Source organism: Polyodon spathula, chromosome 2 (genome assembly GCF_017654505.1).
Source record: "Polyodon spathula isolate WHYD16114869_AA chromosome 2, ASM1765450v1, whole genome shotgun sequence".
In the NCBI taxonomy this organism is placed as follows: Eukaryota; Metazoa; Chordata; class Actinopteri; order Acipenseriformes; family Polyodontidae; genus Polyodon; species Polyodon spathula.
The window spans coordinates 42,662,454-42,679,080 of record NC_054535.1 but is presented as its reverse complement, the minus strand read 5'-3'; the positions used below and the strand labels follow the sequence as shown (position 1 = coordinate 42,679,080).

General features: G+C 37.8%; 1 protein-coding gene across 4 annotated transcripts in view; it reads left to right on the top strand.

Annotated features, from left to right (window-relative positions):
• Positions 1-16,627, top strand: part of LOC121296738 (protein FAM160A1-like) — a 53,569-nt gene that overhangs the window by 13,632 nt on the left and 23,310 nt on the right. Inside the window, exons 2-7 of one of the 4 annotated variants that reach the window (XM_041222541.1) lie at positions 3,248-3,526; positions 8,755-8,850; positions 10,150-10,209; positions 11,050-11,253; positions 12,564-13,217; positions 15,809-15,967. In XM_041222541.1, coding sequence (XP_041078475.1) covers positions 11,149-11,253; positions 12,564-13,217; positions 15,809-15,967 — 918 coding nt within the window. In that variant the 5' untranslated portion in view covers positions 3,248-3,526; positions 8,755-8,850; positions 10,150-10,209; positions 11,050-11,148. Of the gene's footprint in view, positions 1-3,247; positions 3,527-8,754; positions 8,856-10,029; positions 10,210-11,049; positions 11,254-12,563; positions 13,218-15,808; positions 15,968-16,627 lie in introns of all 4 variants that reach the window. The other 3 variants (XM_041222533.1, XM_041222535.1, XM_041222534.1) reach the window with 3 other exon arrangements.

Here is a 16,627-nt window from a genome sequence, read left to right as displayed (position 1 = left end):
TGGTTTTCATTCCAAATATCCACCTCCCCATAGAGCAGGTGTTCCAGCACGGTGTACCTCAGGAGCCTCCTGGACAACAGAACACGTACGAATGCTCGATTACACTGCCAGAAACCTGGCTTGAGTAGCGTTTCAGGCTGATGATCAGTAGTTTTCCATCGATTTTTAGTCTCTTTTTTTTCTGCACTGACTAATGTGTTTACCCACACTTGTTCCTGTCCCTTTTTTGAAGCAGCTGTTTTTGCTATAAATGTTTGAAACAAATCTGATAATCCATCAGTGTATAGTAGGACTCCTACAGCTAAGTGAAAGGAGCTGCTTCTAAATGTTCTCACCGTTTTTATAGAGTGCTGTCTAAAAGAACAGGTTATAAGTTCAGTTATCCTTTTTTTGGTAATCTGAGATAGTGTCTTGTTTCCACTTGACGTCCTGCCAGATTTTCACAGTGACTTGTGGGCAGAGGCCCAAGAACATAATCACTGTTGCTGTCTCCTGCCCTGTACATATCTCTGGCAAAAGGATATCCCGTTTATTCCACGCTCCTAGGAATAATGATATGTATGGAATGTATTTGGTGGCACACCCTACTTAACAAATTACCCTGTGCATGTGTAAAAAAATATCCAATTTGAATTATGCTGGAAAAGATATTGCAAGGATAAATACCATGCCACCAGTTAGCTACACTGTGTTCTGTAATTTAGGGCTTTAAGTTCACTAGATATTGTACACTGAGCAACATTTTTAGCACTGCAAAAGTGTTTTTAGAATTAGAAAATTAGAAAAAAAAGTAGGCAATACATGTACTGCTTTTAGTTAACTGACTCCTTTCTGTTATTTTGCTTTTTAAAACAACACAGTTTATAATTTTATACTCCAAATTTAACCTTTTTCCTTTCTGCATGGTGACAGCCTGAACAGAGGTCTCCATAAACTATTTACAGACTCCTGCTATTGCCTCTGTTTTGGGCACTGATACGGTGCAATGACTTTTGTAAGTCAGGGCTGCTGTGACCTGGAGTACTCTGAGCCAGGAAGTGTTCTCAGAGGCTGGCTGCCAAATGATTCGGATAGGGTTGAAGATGAACAACAATAAAAAAAAAAACATTAAAAAAAAAAAAAACCCTCTGAATAAACTCTCTTCTGGTCACAGCTTTTATGTGACCCAAGCTTTTTCTTGTGTGAAATATTACACTCTGCTACATGGAATCTCCTCATAGTGTCATGTGGTATTTGTATTCAGCTGGCTATATGCTGACTAATTGCATGGCAGCTGCCTGCCAACAGGACACCTCTGCAAATAGTCTGCAGGTCTCGATGTACCTTTCTGCATAACCATTTAATACCACACAACAAATTAAGAGTATAATTATTGACGTGTTGTACAGCTATTGACAAAAGTTTTGCATCACTCCTATAGCAGAAATATTCAATTACATTCACTGGAGGGCCAGATAAGGCAATGTCCAAATCTTGGAAGGCAATTTCCAAGTCTTGGGGGGGCCACAGGGCGCTCATGATGTGCGTACAGGGGTACAATGAATCGATTTATGATTGCCATTTAATAATACAAATATATTTATCACTGTTGCTATTAATTTTATTAAAACTATTACATTAAAATGGACAACTAATTTCATTTTTTTTTTTTTGTCTAAAACTAACACTTGCTTGCACCTCTTTTGAAAAATTACTGCAGAACAAGCATACAAGTTAAGTAATGAAAGCATATCAATCAGTGGCGGGGTCATGGCAAGTTTGCCATAACAGCAGCACCAGACTTTCCATAATGAGGTGAAAGGGGTAGGGGCAGACTACACCCCACTTTGTGCGCATAAATACATTTGAATCATTTTCCATGTGAGCAGTGGACAAGGCTGAACAGCAAGCATTTAAACAGCAACGTTAAGGAAAGATAAATGTTACGTTAGAGGAGTAATTATTTGAAGAAGTTTAAATAATAGTAAACTGTAAACTAAAAAAAAAAAAAAAAAAAAAAATACCGTTATGGAGTGTACTGACATGACGGGGAATGAACGTGCACACAGTGTGTGTGACTACACTAACATTTATTGATTTGAGGATAGCTTACGTAGAGTAAGTTGTAAACAAGGAAGGAGAAAGGTTATTATCAGATAAAGTGCAGTGAACACCTGTTCCTGTATTATGGCGTTGGCAATAAATATCGCTCGTTAGGGAACATAAATACTATGAAGATAGCAGCAACCTTTTAACTGTGCGTACGAGCAACTAGCATTTGTAATGAAGGAAAACTACTTTTACAAAAACCTGCCTACTTCCTGAAAGAAACCATAACAAATAATAAACATTTAAAAGCATGTCCCCAGGACTGAATTTATCACTGCTGTACACTAAGTTCTGTGCAACCCTGCTGGCCAGGCCCCCAGTGAGCTCAGAGCAGTGGGCATGAATTGAAAGTCAACATCCCAAGTGACTATACCGGTCGTGTTGGGTATTTTTACCGTCTGTGTGACACGCTTTCATTTTTTTTCCCCCCAAGTACAATGGATGGTCAAGAATGAGGTAGTAATTGGAGACCGCAAGAAGTTAAGGAATTATTAATGTGATCGGGGGATTTCCCGAGAATGTGCCGCCCAGCGAACCAGTGACCCATGTAGACTGGCCGGGTGCCTGTGGGCCTACCTGCAAGTGGCCTAGGGGCCCGTTTTCATAAAAATCTGCAATTTGCAAGGACGTTGTGAGGACTTTGAGGTCCTTGCTGCGAGCGTTTCATAAAACCCTTGCGGTCCCTTTTAGCAATGTGAAAAATCTGTCACTCGACAATCGACTTTTTTAACTTACAATGGCAGGTGTGACAAAGAGAGTCAATTTTTCAAATGAAGAAATAAATACAATTTATGTAACTTATTGGTCAAAACAAATAACGTCTATTTGGCAAGTGGTTGGGAACCCTAACTAGCAAAGAAAAGAAGGTGTCAAATGATCACGGATCAAATAAATGCTTTCATAAGAAAAGAAAGTTTATAAACGAGAGGAAGCCATTTGGCCCATCTTGCTCGTTTGGTTGTTAGTAGCTTATTGATCCCAGAATCTCATCAAGCAGCTTCTTGAAGGATCCCAGGGTGTCAGCTTCAACAACATTACTGGGGAGTTGATTCCAGACCCTCACGATTCTCTGTGTAAAAAAGTGCCTCCTATTTTCTGTTCTGAATGCCCCTTTGTCTAATCTCCATTTGTGACCCCTGGTCCTTGTTTCTTTTTTTAGGTCAAAAAGGTCCCTTGGGTCGACATTGTCTATACCTTTCGGGGTTGGGGAGAGAACGGCAACAGAAGCATGAAAGAAATGGATGGATTTAGCGTGCAAAACTAAATCCAAAAGAGGCAAAAAGGAGGAAAGCAAAACATACAGGCAGTGGGAACACCAATAATATTTAGGACAATATTTTGGTTAAGTAGCTTTTATAGGTATTGAGGGCGGATTGGACACAAGCAGGTGAAACAAAAACATAGCGCCTCCTATTATTATCTTTAACACAATTTCTGAGTAAGTAACCGTGTCTTTTGTTATCCATGCAGTGTTCTTATTTTTTTGGAAAAGTGGTTCACCCACTATTTTTGGTGAAACGGCATTTAGTCTATTTTATTTCTCCCCATCCTTTAATGTTCCCGACACAACTTTTCCTTGTATTGCGGTGTGTCTGCTCTCTAGACCACATGCAGTCAGTCACTGGAGTCTTTGTACTGAAATTGACAAGCGGCACCATGAACTGAAATTGGTTTTGGGCGAATTTTATTATTTTTAGTTTTTTTGTAAAGATGTAATCACATGATTAATAATGTGTTGAGTCAGTTAAGACATTTCTAAAGTAAACTAAGTGGAAACTAGCATAACAGCTGACCTGGATTTTTTTCTTCCAAAACTGCCTCCCTCATCGATCCTGTGTTCCTAGCAAGATCTCTCAATCTGCTGAAAATAATTGAGAAAGCTTATAATAATATAATATAGCAAAGTTATTTAATGTCATATCAGTGTTTACTAAGTGTTTACTGCACACCCATTTTACTAGGCTATAATATATAAAGCATTCTGTTCGTTATTAAATTACATAGATCTTGTTATTATTATTTTTTAATTGTGACCTGCTATTTTGTCTGATTTGTGGTGTGTTTTTGTCATGCATTCTGTTGGCTTGTTTCTTATTTGTGACACTATATTTTTTTTGTAAGAGCTTTTAAGATCGTTACAATGAAAGACGCTATCTAACAAAGCATTATTATTATTATTATTATTATTATTATTATTATTAGTATTATTAAAAATACACCAATGATACAAAGCAAGAAGGATGTTCTTCCTTACATTGAATATGCCACTTCAAGGCCTTGTTAGTTGCTTCTCTTTTTGTGGACGATATAGCTTTGTTCTCCGGTTTTAAATAATGATTGTCTAACCCTAACATTGTTTTAAACATTATACCAGACATTTTATTGTGAATGTTTAAACATTTTTCTTTGTGGCTAGTTAGGAGAATGAATAGTCAGATTGTTTTCCAAATGATTTCATGGTGTGGGCACAACAGGCATTCACATTTTTGAAATTCAAGAATTGGACCGAATATAGCCTTGCAGCTGAAAAACTATTTCTCAAGAACAGGCAAGGAAAGGCCTCCTAGTGTAAAGAGCGAGAGTCTCCTTTTCTTTATTCTGGGCTGGGAACCTTCCACAGACAATCTACACAACAGTGAGACAGGCAGCATTTTACAGTTCTAATTATTCTAAGGATTATTGGTAGCCTAAAACAGTTCCAATCTTCACATAATATTATTCTTTACTTGCACATTTACATTTTCCCATCCAACTAACAGTGTGCTTCTTTTTTTTTCCAATGGACCCAGGCTCCCCAATTATTAATATCATCATCTTTTTAGGTGAAAAATTGAATGCACTGACACTGGAAATGTGAAAAATCCCCACTGGACCCACTGGAAAAGTTAGGCATTTCAAATTGGTGAGAAAATGGGACCAAAAACCAAAAAAACACAACTGGCGATTCCAAATTTTATTAAAAAAAAAAAAAAAAAAAAAAAAAAAGTAGCTTACCCACGTTATTCAGCTTATTGGATTTGTTTCCGTTGCAGTGAAAACAATCTGACTGAGAGGTTTGGATGTTACTCTCGGGATCCCTTTGGCTGTGTGAAAGAGTTATGACGGTATTATACCATGAAATGGGTATTTTTAAAGAATTTTTTAGACATCTGAGGCAGCTCAGTAACGGGATTTGTGTGTGAAAGTGTGAAGAAATTGCATGCAAACGAGGGTGCAACATTTTAATAAATGATTAGTCTATAATTTAAAGAATAAATGCAGTACACACTATTACAATTGCTATTTGTTATTGTATTAACAGTAATACAGACTAGTCATTTATTTAAATCTTGTGCTGTCATTTTTAGCATTCTTCATTCGGCATTTAAGTGAAGACTTACATGATTTAAAAGCCTGTTTAGTTGTTTCGAATTAAAACCTTGTACATTTAAAGTGATTTTACTATTATTGACTGTCTGGTCTCACTAACATCTTTATAACAGTACTTTTAATCTGCAATCATAATATATCTGTGTGTATTCGAGGTCTACCTGGACCCGAGACCTGACCACGTACCGAACGGGTTGTCTTGTGCAAAATTGTCACGCAACACTCGGGTCGGGTCTGATTTTGTTTACTCAATAATAAAGTTGCTATTAAAGAGGCTCTCTTTGGTACTAAAAATAATTGTTTTTAAAAAAACACTACTTTAATACTGTATCTGGTTAGTGCATTTAAGCTGGGGAAAGGAAAAGCGTTCCACTGTTTTTTTCAGGGCCGGGTCGGATCTGGGTCTAATAAGAATTTTATATCGGGTCGGGTCAGGTTGATTAATTTGGACCCGTGAAGACCTCTAGTGTGTGTGTGCTGTTCTTACTCCAATTCTGATTGGATGCGTTATGTTAGTCATGTTGTGTCAGTCATGGCAGAGATTTCATGTTAAAAACAAAACACAAAAACAAGCAGCGTTTTGTTAACCGCCCAAAAATAGACAACCTGTCTAGCAACATTTTCTACCACAAAACTTATTTTAAAAACAGCCCATCTTTTGCAGAAAAAACGCCCAGTTTTTTGATGCAGTTGGCATCAGACCGGACATACGGAAGGATCTGGCGGGCCGCCATTGAAGAACCCTGCCTTGTAAAATTAACTCATTTTGCTTTATAAAGTCAAATGAAACCTGCTGAAGAATAATGTTATGTTAACATATTGACTTAAATACCACTGTGGAGTTTTCCATATACTTAATGAAAAAATTGAAAGATAGACAGAAATACAAAAATAAAATAGACAAAAATAGAAAGACAGAAATTGAAAGATAAGACATTTTGCAATCTAACATAAAATACTGTACCACTTTTCTGGGTTCCGGTAGATATTTGCAATATAATTTTGTAGTTTAGTTGATTACATGATGTTAAATAAAAATATCTAAATTATATATTATATATATATATATATATATATATATATATATATATATATATATATATATATATATATATATATATATATATATATATATATATATAGATAGATAGATAGATAGATAATGTATTGATGTCTCAATCCTAAAATTCTAAGTGATAGCTGCATCACATGTAGAGTAAGAATAGTTTGGAATTTGGACATTGCAAGAGACTGCATTCAGTCTTGAAAGGGAAAGAACAGAAAAAACAGGTTCTCTGCAGCTCTGAACTCCAGTTTTTGAACGATTATTCTTTTCAAAAGAAATACTGGGAAGCTGCTGTAGACACTGGGAGATTTTCCTAGTCCTTGGTTTGATTCACCCAGGAGACAGTAACAGATACAGAACTGTACCATCAGTTTCTATATTAGTCACTGCACAGGTGGATTCAGCATGCATTGTTCTTTAGAAACTCTTTAACTTTGTTTTTCCAGGTAGAAAATAACAGCCAGATGCTGATTTGCTCTCTTCATTGAGGTAGTTTACTGCCAATAGCTAGTGTCTTGGGAAGTAACTTTAAAAAAATTAATTAAAAATAGACACCATGGATGTCATGTAAAGTACTATACACTGAAGTCCTGACTATCATGAGACAGGCTGCTTGGCTGTGGTGTTATCTGTGGGACTGTTTACACCTCATCAGATCTCATTGGTTAATAAACCCATACGTGAGGGAAGAAGGCACAGCTGGAGACACAACATGGATTTAGATAGGAAATTAAGCATGTACTTTTGGATATAAATGCTTAATGGATGATACATCATGATACATCAGCAGTCGCTTGCACAGTTTGCATTCAACTTATTTACTTATTTTTGTCGTCTGGGCATTTAACAAAAAAATCTAAACAGCAGAGCAGTTTCGAGACATTTCTTTTGGTACAGCTTACGCTATACAGTGCTTTGCTGGCAAGATGGCGAATGAAGAAATTAAAGGTTTGCCTCTGGATAACACCAGCTGGAGGAGGGAGGGGTGGACGGTGCTCAGTTTTTTAAATTAAAATGATTAGTTTTAGCATAGATTTTGTATGTTTATTTTTTCAAACATATTCTACCACAGCACTTAACATTGAACATAAGAACATAAGAAAGTTTACAAACGAGAGGAGGCCATTCGGCCCATCTTGCTCGTTTGGTTGTTAGTAGCTTATTGATCCCAAAATCTCATCAAGCAGCTTCTTGAAGGATCCCAGGGTGTCAGCTTCAACAACATTACTGGGGAGTTGATTCCAGACCCTCACAATTCTCTGTGTAAAAAAGTGTCTCCTATTTTCTGTTCTGAATGCCCCTTTTTCTAAACTCCATTTGTGACCCCTGGTCCTTGTTTCTTTTTTCAGGCTGAAAAAGTCCCTTGCGTCGACACTGTCAATACCTTTTAGAATTTTGAATGCTTGAATTAGGTCGCCACGTAGTCTTCTTTGTTCAAGACTGAACAGATTCAATTCTTTTAGCCTGTCTGCATATGACATGCCTTTTAAGCCCGGAATAATTCTGGTCGCTCTTCTTTGCACTCTTTCTAGAGCAGCAATATCTTTTTTATAGCGAGGTGACCAGAACTACACTGTCTTGTACACTAGGTATTTAGTACATATTTTACTGAAGCACTAGAACTGCAAAAGGAACCAAACACAACCCTACACAGGACATTGGTCTACTGTAGTCAGGCATCTTTCTCTCTTCACTTACTTTCTAAAATGTGGAGTGTTTTGAGGTGCATATATTTTATGTATAGTATATATAATTCAGTTGTTGTTGCAAATATGAACTGTGCAATGTTTGAGGACAGTTCTTTTAAGCTGTGGGTGAGAAATACTGTGAGCCTGTTTCTTGGATTAAGTTTTTCCTGAGCTGTCAGAAGCAGCACAGGGGAAGAAGAGAGAAATGCCCATTAGGATCTGTTAATGAGATGCATGCTGGGACTGGTCTTGGCACGGCAGCAGCCCAGGGGGTGGAGGAGAGTCCTGGGCTTCTGGGCAGGGTGGGGTTAAGGGTATCTGCTTGGATTCATTATTTAATGTTGGAGTTCTGATTCCTTCTGGCATATTAAATTTAGTAACTCACTCAATACATGCCCAAAACAGTCACTGATGTTCATACTTGTAGGATATATGTGCAGTATGCAAATGGTCAATATTGTTGCAGAATGATCCGCGTTAGCTGAGGAAATAACATTTTTATGCTTACATATGTCTAAAATTCCTGTTTTTTTTAATGTACAGTGGGTTCTTCCCTGGATGGGGGTTAGACTCTTGAAGATAGCATCTTTCCTGGGAAGTGGAAATTTCTCCTAATTGCCAAGAGCAACTATGATTGAAGTGAGGTAGGATTTTAATTTTTTCCAGCGGTCTTCATAAATGGCTGCTATTATTTTGTACATATATGCATATAATCTGTATTTTTAATCAATTGGAATTAAAGTTTGCTGGCTAATTCCTGTCAAATTAGAACCTGTCATTGGTCAGACATTTTAGTCCCATGACAAGACCACAATCGTGACTTCATGGGTAATTTAAGTATTCAGTTACAACTGCAAATACTTCCAAGTTTTACATTCTGCTTCTTTTTCGTAGTTCAAATCATGTTTAAGAAGAGAGGATCAGGGAGTCTGAATAGACATAGGCTAAAGCCTTTCAGGTTAATTTTATAGTTCTGAATAAGTTTTATGCTTGTAGAAACAGCTCCTGATTTAAATGCTGAATGTGAACAAACTGTCTGTCCTCCATAATTCTAGGTCGAGTTGTTCATATTCTAAAGGATACAAGAACAGTATTTTAGATTAGATATGTTATATGTACCAATTTACTGGAATCGGTACCTTATTTAAAAAAAAAAAAAAACACGTGATATACAGGTAAACCCATAATTTGCTTTATCCTTAGAATTAAATTATAGAATTATCCTAAATAGAGATTCTGTTCTATAGTTACAGTAGTTTTTATTTGTATATGTAGATTTTTTTTTCACATTTTCTGGTAATTCATAAATGCTCTGGGAACTGTCCGTCTAGAGTCTGAGAAGGCGGCAGGAAAATGGAGATAGAAAACAAAGGGAGGCAGGCTTTTCCCACCTAATCGCCTTGTTGTATTCCTAAACATGTGATATGTTGCAACTCTTTAGAATCAGACAAGTCTTCTGGGAGTGCATTTCAAGAAATTATTTCAGTAACAAGCAATCCCATCCACAGCAACCCTGAGCCCAGAGAACTGTTTTGGTGCGGAAGTCGCTTCCTCGTTAAGAGGCGCTGTTTTTTAAAGCCACCGTTAATATTACATGTAAACAAGGGTCAGGTCAGGGCTGGAAGCTTGGGTGCTTGGCTGCCTGACGTGACAAACACATATTTGCTTATTTTTTTTTTTTCAATGACCAAAAGATTTCTTTCTCTATTGATAACTTATAAAAACTTTGGAATCCCAATAACACACCAGAATCTTAATGCACTTTTGGTTTTTAAGGGCAGATCTCTTTATTATTATAGGTGTCTCTCTATATTATAGGTGTCTGAGAGGAAAGGTTCCTGCTGGTACTATTTTTATACCCGAACTGAATGCCTAGTTGTATGTTCCTGGTCGCAGATTTTGGCTGAAATGGATCTATCAAATTTCCTGTCTTTCCAGCCTCCAACCAGGGCTACCATAATGATATCCTGCAATAAGCTATTGAACCCCACAAACAGAGTAAGTGTCTGGATGTACATTCTTCGATTTGAAACAATGAATGGATTGATGAAATTATAATTGTTTATATCTGTCTATCTAGCTATCACATCTAGTGTTGGCAGCAACAGCTCCCTGAAAGGGGCGATGATGGTGTCATTGAAGCGGCATTTTGATGACTGCCACTAAAATGCCAACATCAGAAAGCCGTTTCGTTTTGGTTGATTGCCTACTTTCATCATGCTAATTTTCAGTGGGTGCCCATGCATATGAAAAAGCAGAGAGCTGCCGTTGCAACTTTAAGGACAACTTTGTTCATGTTCTGTTCATGCTTACAGGTGTCTTTTACTGTTGCTTCACCTTAACTAATGTTATAAGCAGGTAACAATTAAAATGACTACTTTTAATTGACATCATTCTTCAGTTACATACATATTCTATAATTTAATACAATTTTATGTAGCTGTTTCTGCTTAGATCTTTACTACCTGGCTTACTTACTAGAATACCCTTTTTAAACTATTGGGATTGATTCTGAAAGTCTTCTAAAATGTGAATTTCTGAAGGGAGATGATTTTAGAAATCACTAGCGTGGCACAATTTCCGCCCCCTTCAAATAAGGCAACTGTGAGTTAAATGTAACTGCAACTTTTATACAAAACATATAAAATAATATACAGTATTTAACAGGTAAGAAATCAAACCTCATAATTTATTCAGGTAAGAAATAATGCTGCACACTTTTTTTTTTTTTTTTTTTTGAATGAATTAAATTTCATTTTTATACATTTCTGGGTTTGTAGTTGTACGTATGTCCTAAAGCCCATCTAAACTTGTTTTTTTAATTTAATTTGCATACAGGTTTCCGCTGACAGGCCACTGTCCTTGAAGTGTTGTGACTCAGAACTTGACTGTTGAACCAACCCCCCGCTATGATCTAGGAAAGCTGCAGTGAATACCATGGCTTCGTTTGTTGCCCGTGCAAACAAGGACAATCGGTCCCTGATTCTGAAGGGAGTGGATCCAGAAACGTGCATGATTGTATTTAAAAATCACTGGGCTCAGGTACAACATCTCCAGCCAGCTTCAATAGCATTGTCCATAATGTTCATTTGAACACAGTTATAAGGGCTATAGGGGAATGCATTGCAACTATAGTTTTAGAGAACATTTCCCTTTGTGGTTAACAGTGCTCTATTTCCATCTGTCCTCGTTTTCACCTCTCATAAAACTTTGCTTGAAACTGCAACATAATCAAGCTTGTACATTTTGATGAAAGCTCAAAGCACCACGGGCTTAAACACAAAAGCATACTTTTAAAAACCTACTTTTTAAAAATATTTATTTTCAATTATTAGTTTTAAAATAAATGTCTGGCATTTATTTGTTTGCTTTGCACTTACCTTTGTTTAATCTACCTCATTTCTAGGTTAAAATAATGTATGCCTGTGAAAGGGTGCCTTTGCAGGGGTGATGTCAGAACCGGGAACAGAAACCAAAACACGCTTTTGCTGGCGGGTGAAAACTGAGCAGTGGCACTCAGTTTATTTATTAAATAATAATACAAACAAAGAGAGTTTAAACAAAACACACAACACTGAAAATAAAGGGTGTGTTGGCCAAACAGACAGACAAAACAGACGTGGACAAACCCAACAAACATGTACGGCACTGGCACTTCCAGCACGTTGTAGCAGTTGTTTATAATTCTCTCCTAACTCCACCCATTCTCCAGTAACGAACACACAACCTCGAGTGAGTGCTTCATGCATCTATGTATACAATTGTGCTGGGATTCAATTACCAATTAATTATTCACTTGAATCCCAGCACGTGAACTAATCTGTGTACTCCCGTGCTCACATATCAATACCCACTTAAATATGCACTTGGCGTGAGTTGTGCCATCCTCTTGTCTAAATACAAATTACATTTTATAACACTCGTGCTCATAACCCATATTTATATTCTGTGTATTTTATACATAAACACCAACATTAACACACTACATACAACATAAAACACTAATAAACACAAAGGGGCAGGACACGCCACCACAATGCTTATTGTTGCTTACTCTTTTAATAATTTTGTATTATTACATATTTTATTTTGGGAATTCAGGGACTTGTGAGGTCTGCTCTACTGACAGTGGCAAATCTAAAAACTGCCACTGTTTTAAATACAGTAGAACCTGTCATTTCTGGACCTTCTTATCCTTTTGTGTATTCTTTCACAATGGCTTATGTTTGGAATGATTGTTGCCACCAAGACGGCTCATATTCAAGTCATAACCTCTCAGAAATTAGAAATGTGGCTTGTACCCAATTGTGTTTAGTGCAGTGTCGAAGTGCCCCTGTACTACTTCACTGCAGGTGCTGAAGATCCTGGAGAAGCATGACCCTCTACGGAGCAGTGGTGGTTTTGGCGCTGGTGGCGGGGGGCTGCGTTTTGGGCCGATCCCAGGCGACGAAGCGAGTGCAGTGCAGAACTACGTAGAGCACATGCTGTTACTGCTGATGGAAGAGGAGAGCGGGCAAGTGGGCTCCATGGGCTCCATCCTGGAGTTTGTTGTGACAGAGAATGTGATGGAGAAGCTGTTCCTGTGGAGCCTGCGGCGTGAATTCACAGACGACATGAAGATCGAGCAGCTCAAGATGTACGAGATGCTGGTGGTCCAGTCCCGGCAGCCCTTGCTGCACCACAAGCCTGTGCTAAAGCCGCTCATGATGCTGCTTAGCTCCTGCTCGGGAACAGCCACCCCTGCCGTGGAAGATGCGCTGGTCATCCTGCTCAACCAGCTTTGCTCCATCTTGGCCAAGGACCCTTCCATACTAGAGCTCTTCTTCCACACCAGTGAGGACCAGGGAGCAGCCAACTTTCTCATCTTCTCCCTGCTCATCCCCTTCATCCACCGCGAGGGCATTGTGGGGCAGCAGGCACGTGATGCGCTGCTCTTGATCATGTCTCTCTCCGCCGAGAACCACGTTGTCGCCAAGCACATTGCAGAGAATACCTACTTCTGTCCGGTGAGTTTTTATTTGTATTTGTATATATTTATTTATTTATTCTGCGTCATACAAGTGTCCTGGAAGATTGGTGGCAATCAGATAATATACAGGGATGAGAGCAGGACCTCATGTTACTTAACTGCATGCAAAGAGAGTGTTATTTACATATTTTAAATGACAATATATAAAGACATGCAACTGTAGTACTGTTGATTTTGTACCTACTTCAGTTACAGTAACTATTTTTAATTGTGTTCACTCCGAGTTAAGATGCTGTTGTGTGGTGTGCAGGATCTCTGGTTCTCACCCAGCCTCTGCCCTGTTGCACTTGTGAACTGATGGTTTAATTTTGAATGTGTTTACTTGTGGTCAGGCAGAGATGGGAATTAAATGAAGGTGGGCAAAGGGACTAATCCAAATGCCCTCTACAATAAATGTTGAAGACAACACTGGTAAATGCTGCATTTAAAATAGCACTGTTAAAACGAAGCCCCTGTGGGCCATGTGGCAATCTGTGTGATGGTGCAATGCTGCAGTACTAAATTATTCAAATTAGATAATAGCTACTAATAGTCGTTTTGGAATTTGTATTCATAAAGCAGTTTCTAGGGTAGAGCGTGGGAGTACTAAAAAAGCCAATTGCAAACATTAAGATAAAAAAAAAACTGAGGTAATGCCTTTGTTTTAAAAGAAAGAAAGAAATGCAAAATGAAAATGTATTTGTAAACCAGATTAGAATGTTTTGTATTGACCAATGTCAGCACACAATAAAAATGATGTTTAAATAAATTAAATCTAGTAATAGAAAGCTTGTTTCATATTCATACAAATATGTACAGTAATGAGAAAGCAAATATAAAGAGGGCATTTGATGTTTCATGTTGAAAAATTGAAATTCTCTCAAAAAATAAGTTGTTCATTTTTAGCAAATGCCATGATGTGTTTAAAAAAGAAAAAAAAAAAGGTGGTGAAGTGGTTTTAGCCTAACAATACTGTACACAGAAAGGTCTCTGTGTCACACCCTACAGAAAAAGCATGTAAATTCTGGACTCTGAATGCAAAGCAGTCAGTAAGATTAGTCAAATAGCTAGGACAGGCTGAAACAGGCTGGACCCAACTTCCTGTCTTGGTTTTGAAGCAGCTTCAGGATCCTGGTAGTGACATCATAGAGGGAGAAGGTAAGCAAGAGACAAATTGACATTCACAGAGACGGGCCAATTTTTAATAATAAAATGTCAGGCAAGGCAAACGAACAGAAGAATATTAGTATTCACTGTGTTCTGAAAGACACAAAAATACAGTGTATATGAGAGAAAAAAGTTGAAACAACCTGAGCGAAGTGGTATGTGTCAAACTGGCAGTAAACCTACATATGTGCACCTACAGTTTTGAAGAAAGACTGACAATGATGTCAGAGATGGGCTGTAGGTAAAAAAGAAAGCCTCTTTTAAAACCAACCGCGGTTCCAACCATTCTGAAGCAACTGTAAGCTGCAGGCATTGATGTGGGTCCCCAAGAGAAACGACCAAGAAAGGCGTTTTGAGAAATGGGAGTTTGACATTAAACACTACTGGTATACTAATAGTAATTTATTTTTTGTTTTTGTTTTTTCAGATCAAAATACAGTGCAAGCACAGAGTCTTAGTAAGCACAATGTGCAATATAATGATGTAATATATAAATTCGGTAATATAAAAACAACAGTTTTAGTTTTACATGGTGAAAACAACAGTAGTTACATCATTGGGGACTGTCCTGAGATTCATGGCATCTTTACACACAAACAAATTGCGTATCATAATTTAGAATTTTTTTATGTTTTTGGTAAAAGTCAAATTCCTTGTCATGGGCTCTATAATAACTTGCTACACACGCCGGGTATGTAGCTGTAGGAAACAGGAAGTGAAGCACTGTCTGATTTCCTGATATGCCGTCAGGGGTAACACTGGCACTGAAGAAGGTAGTCCCCAAGCTGTCTGATAAAGATAAATATCATGACTTTTAATTTATTTTATTTTTTTTAATTATTATTATTATTAAATCCTCCCACCAGCACAAAAGCGTGATGCCCGTGTGTGTTCACAGGGGCATATAGGACATGTTGTAAAATGTACTGGCTTTGTTAACCACTGTTCATTGTTAATCTTGGCAATGCAGTTCATTTCTAGAGCGACTTCTGTCGGTGTATGTCACAAAGCACTTAACAAAACTAGAGATGACAAGCCACAGATCCACAGAGTGTAAGAGATGCGCTTGAATGTGGTCTGGGGAATAATGGCGAGACAACGCAAGAGTGGCTTAGGTAACAACAAATCTAAGATAGGAAATAAAAAATGGATAGCATAGTAGTAGCATAGCCAGTGTCATTCTTCAGTTCACCTGAGAGCACTGATACTGACGCAGTGACCATTGGTTCTCTAAACTCAGTATGAACATAAACGACTCAATTACAAATAAAATACAATTTCCCTTTTTATCTTTGCATCTAGTAGAGTTGGTGACGTAGCTGTTTAGGCATAAGGTGGTTTCCAATCAGAGAGCCTGGGCGGGGGTGTATTTTACCCTGTTGTAATAAGGTACCTGATTTTGTGCCCCCCTCCCTTTGCTAGGTGCTGGCAACGGGGCTGAGTGGCCTGTACTCCTCCCTGCCAGCGAAGCTGGAGGTGCACAGCGAGGAGTGGCACTGCCTGCAGAGAGAAGACTGGATCCTGGTCCCTGCACTGGTGCAGTTCATGAACTCCCTTGAATTCTGTAATGCTGTCATACAGGTGAGAAAACTACCTGCCTTTCTCTGCCAACATTTTAAATATCAAATGTTAGGCAACTTAATGCAGAAAACAAACTGTTAAAAAGCAACATGGCACAAAATATTGAGAAAATTCTGAAAATGGTATGACTTGGTGTTGGGACCAGGTATAAACACAGCTTGCATTTAGAAAAACAAAAGTATTTTATGTAACCAATTCTCAGTCATAAAGAACAAGTAAAAAAAAAAATAAATAAAAAAATAAAAAAAACACACCTGTGTCAGGCAACTAAAAAAAACCAAATAGTCATGAGTAGTGCTGCGCTAACCGGTTGTTCAGATCAAACTCTCCACAGGTGAGGGTCATGTTCCTGTTTCAAGGAGGATGCATTTGTTAGTTTTTTTCATTTGAATTCCCAGGCTTCTAAACTAATGCTCCGAGGTTTAATTTTTTTTTTTTTTTTTTTACAAACTTGTGCCTCAAAGCGTTTTTTAATGTTGCATTTAATTTGTTAAGTTATTATTATAATTTTTTTATTATGCTTGAAGTATGTTTCATAATTGATTCCTTCTTGGTTTTGAAGTAACTGAGAGATTGATGTTGTAGAGAGGCGATTGGCTGAACACAAGGTACAAGCAATGTTAGCTGTCATTTGTGAGCATTGGTATGTAGGAATATTAC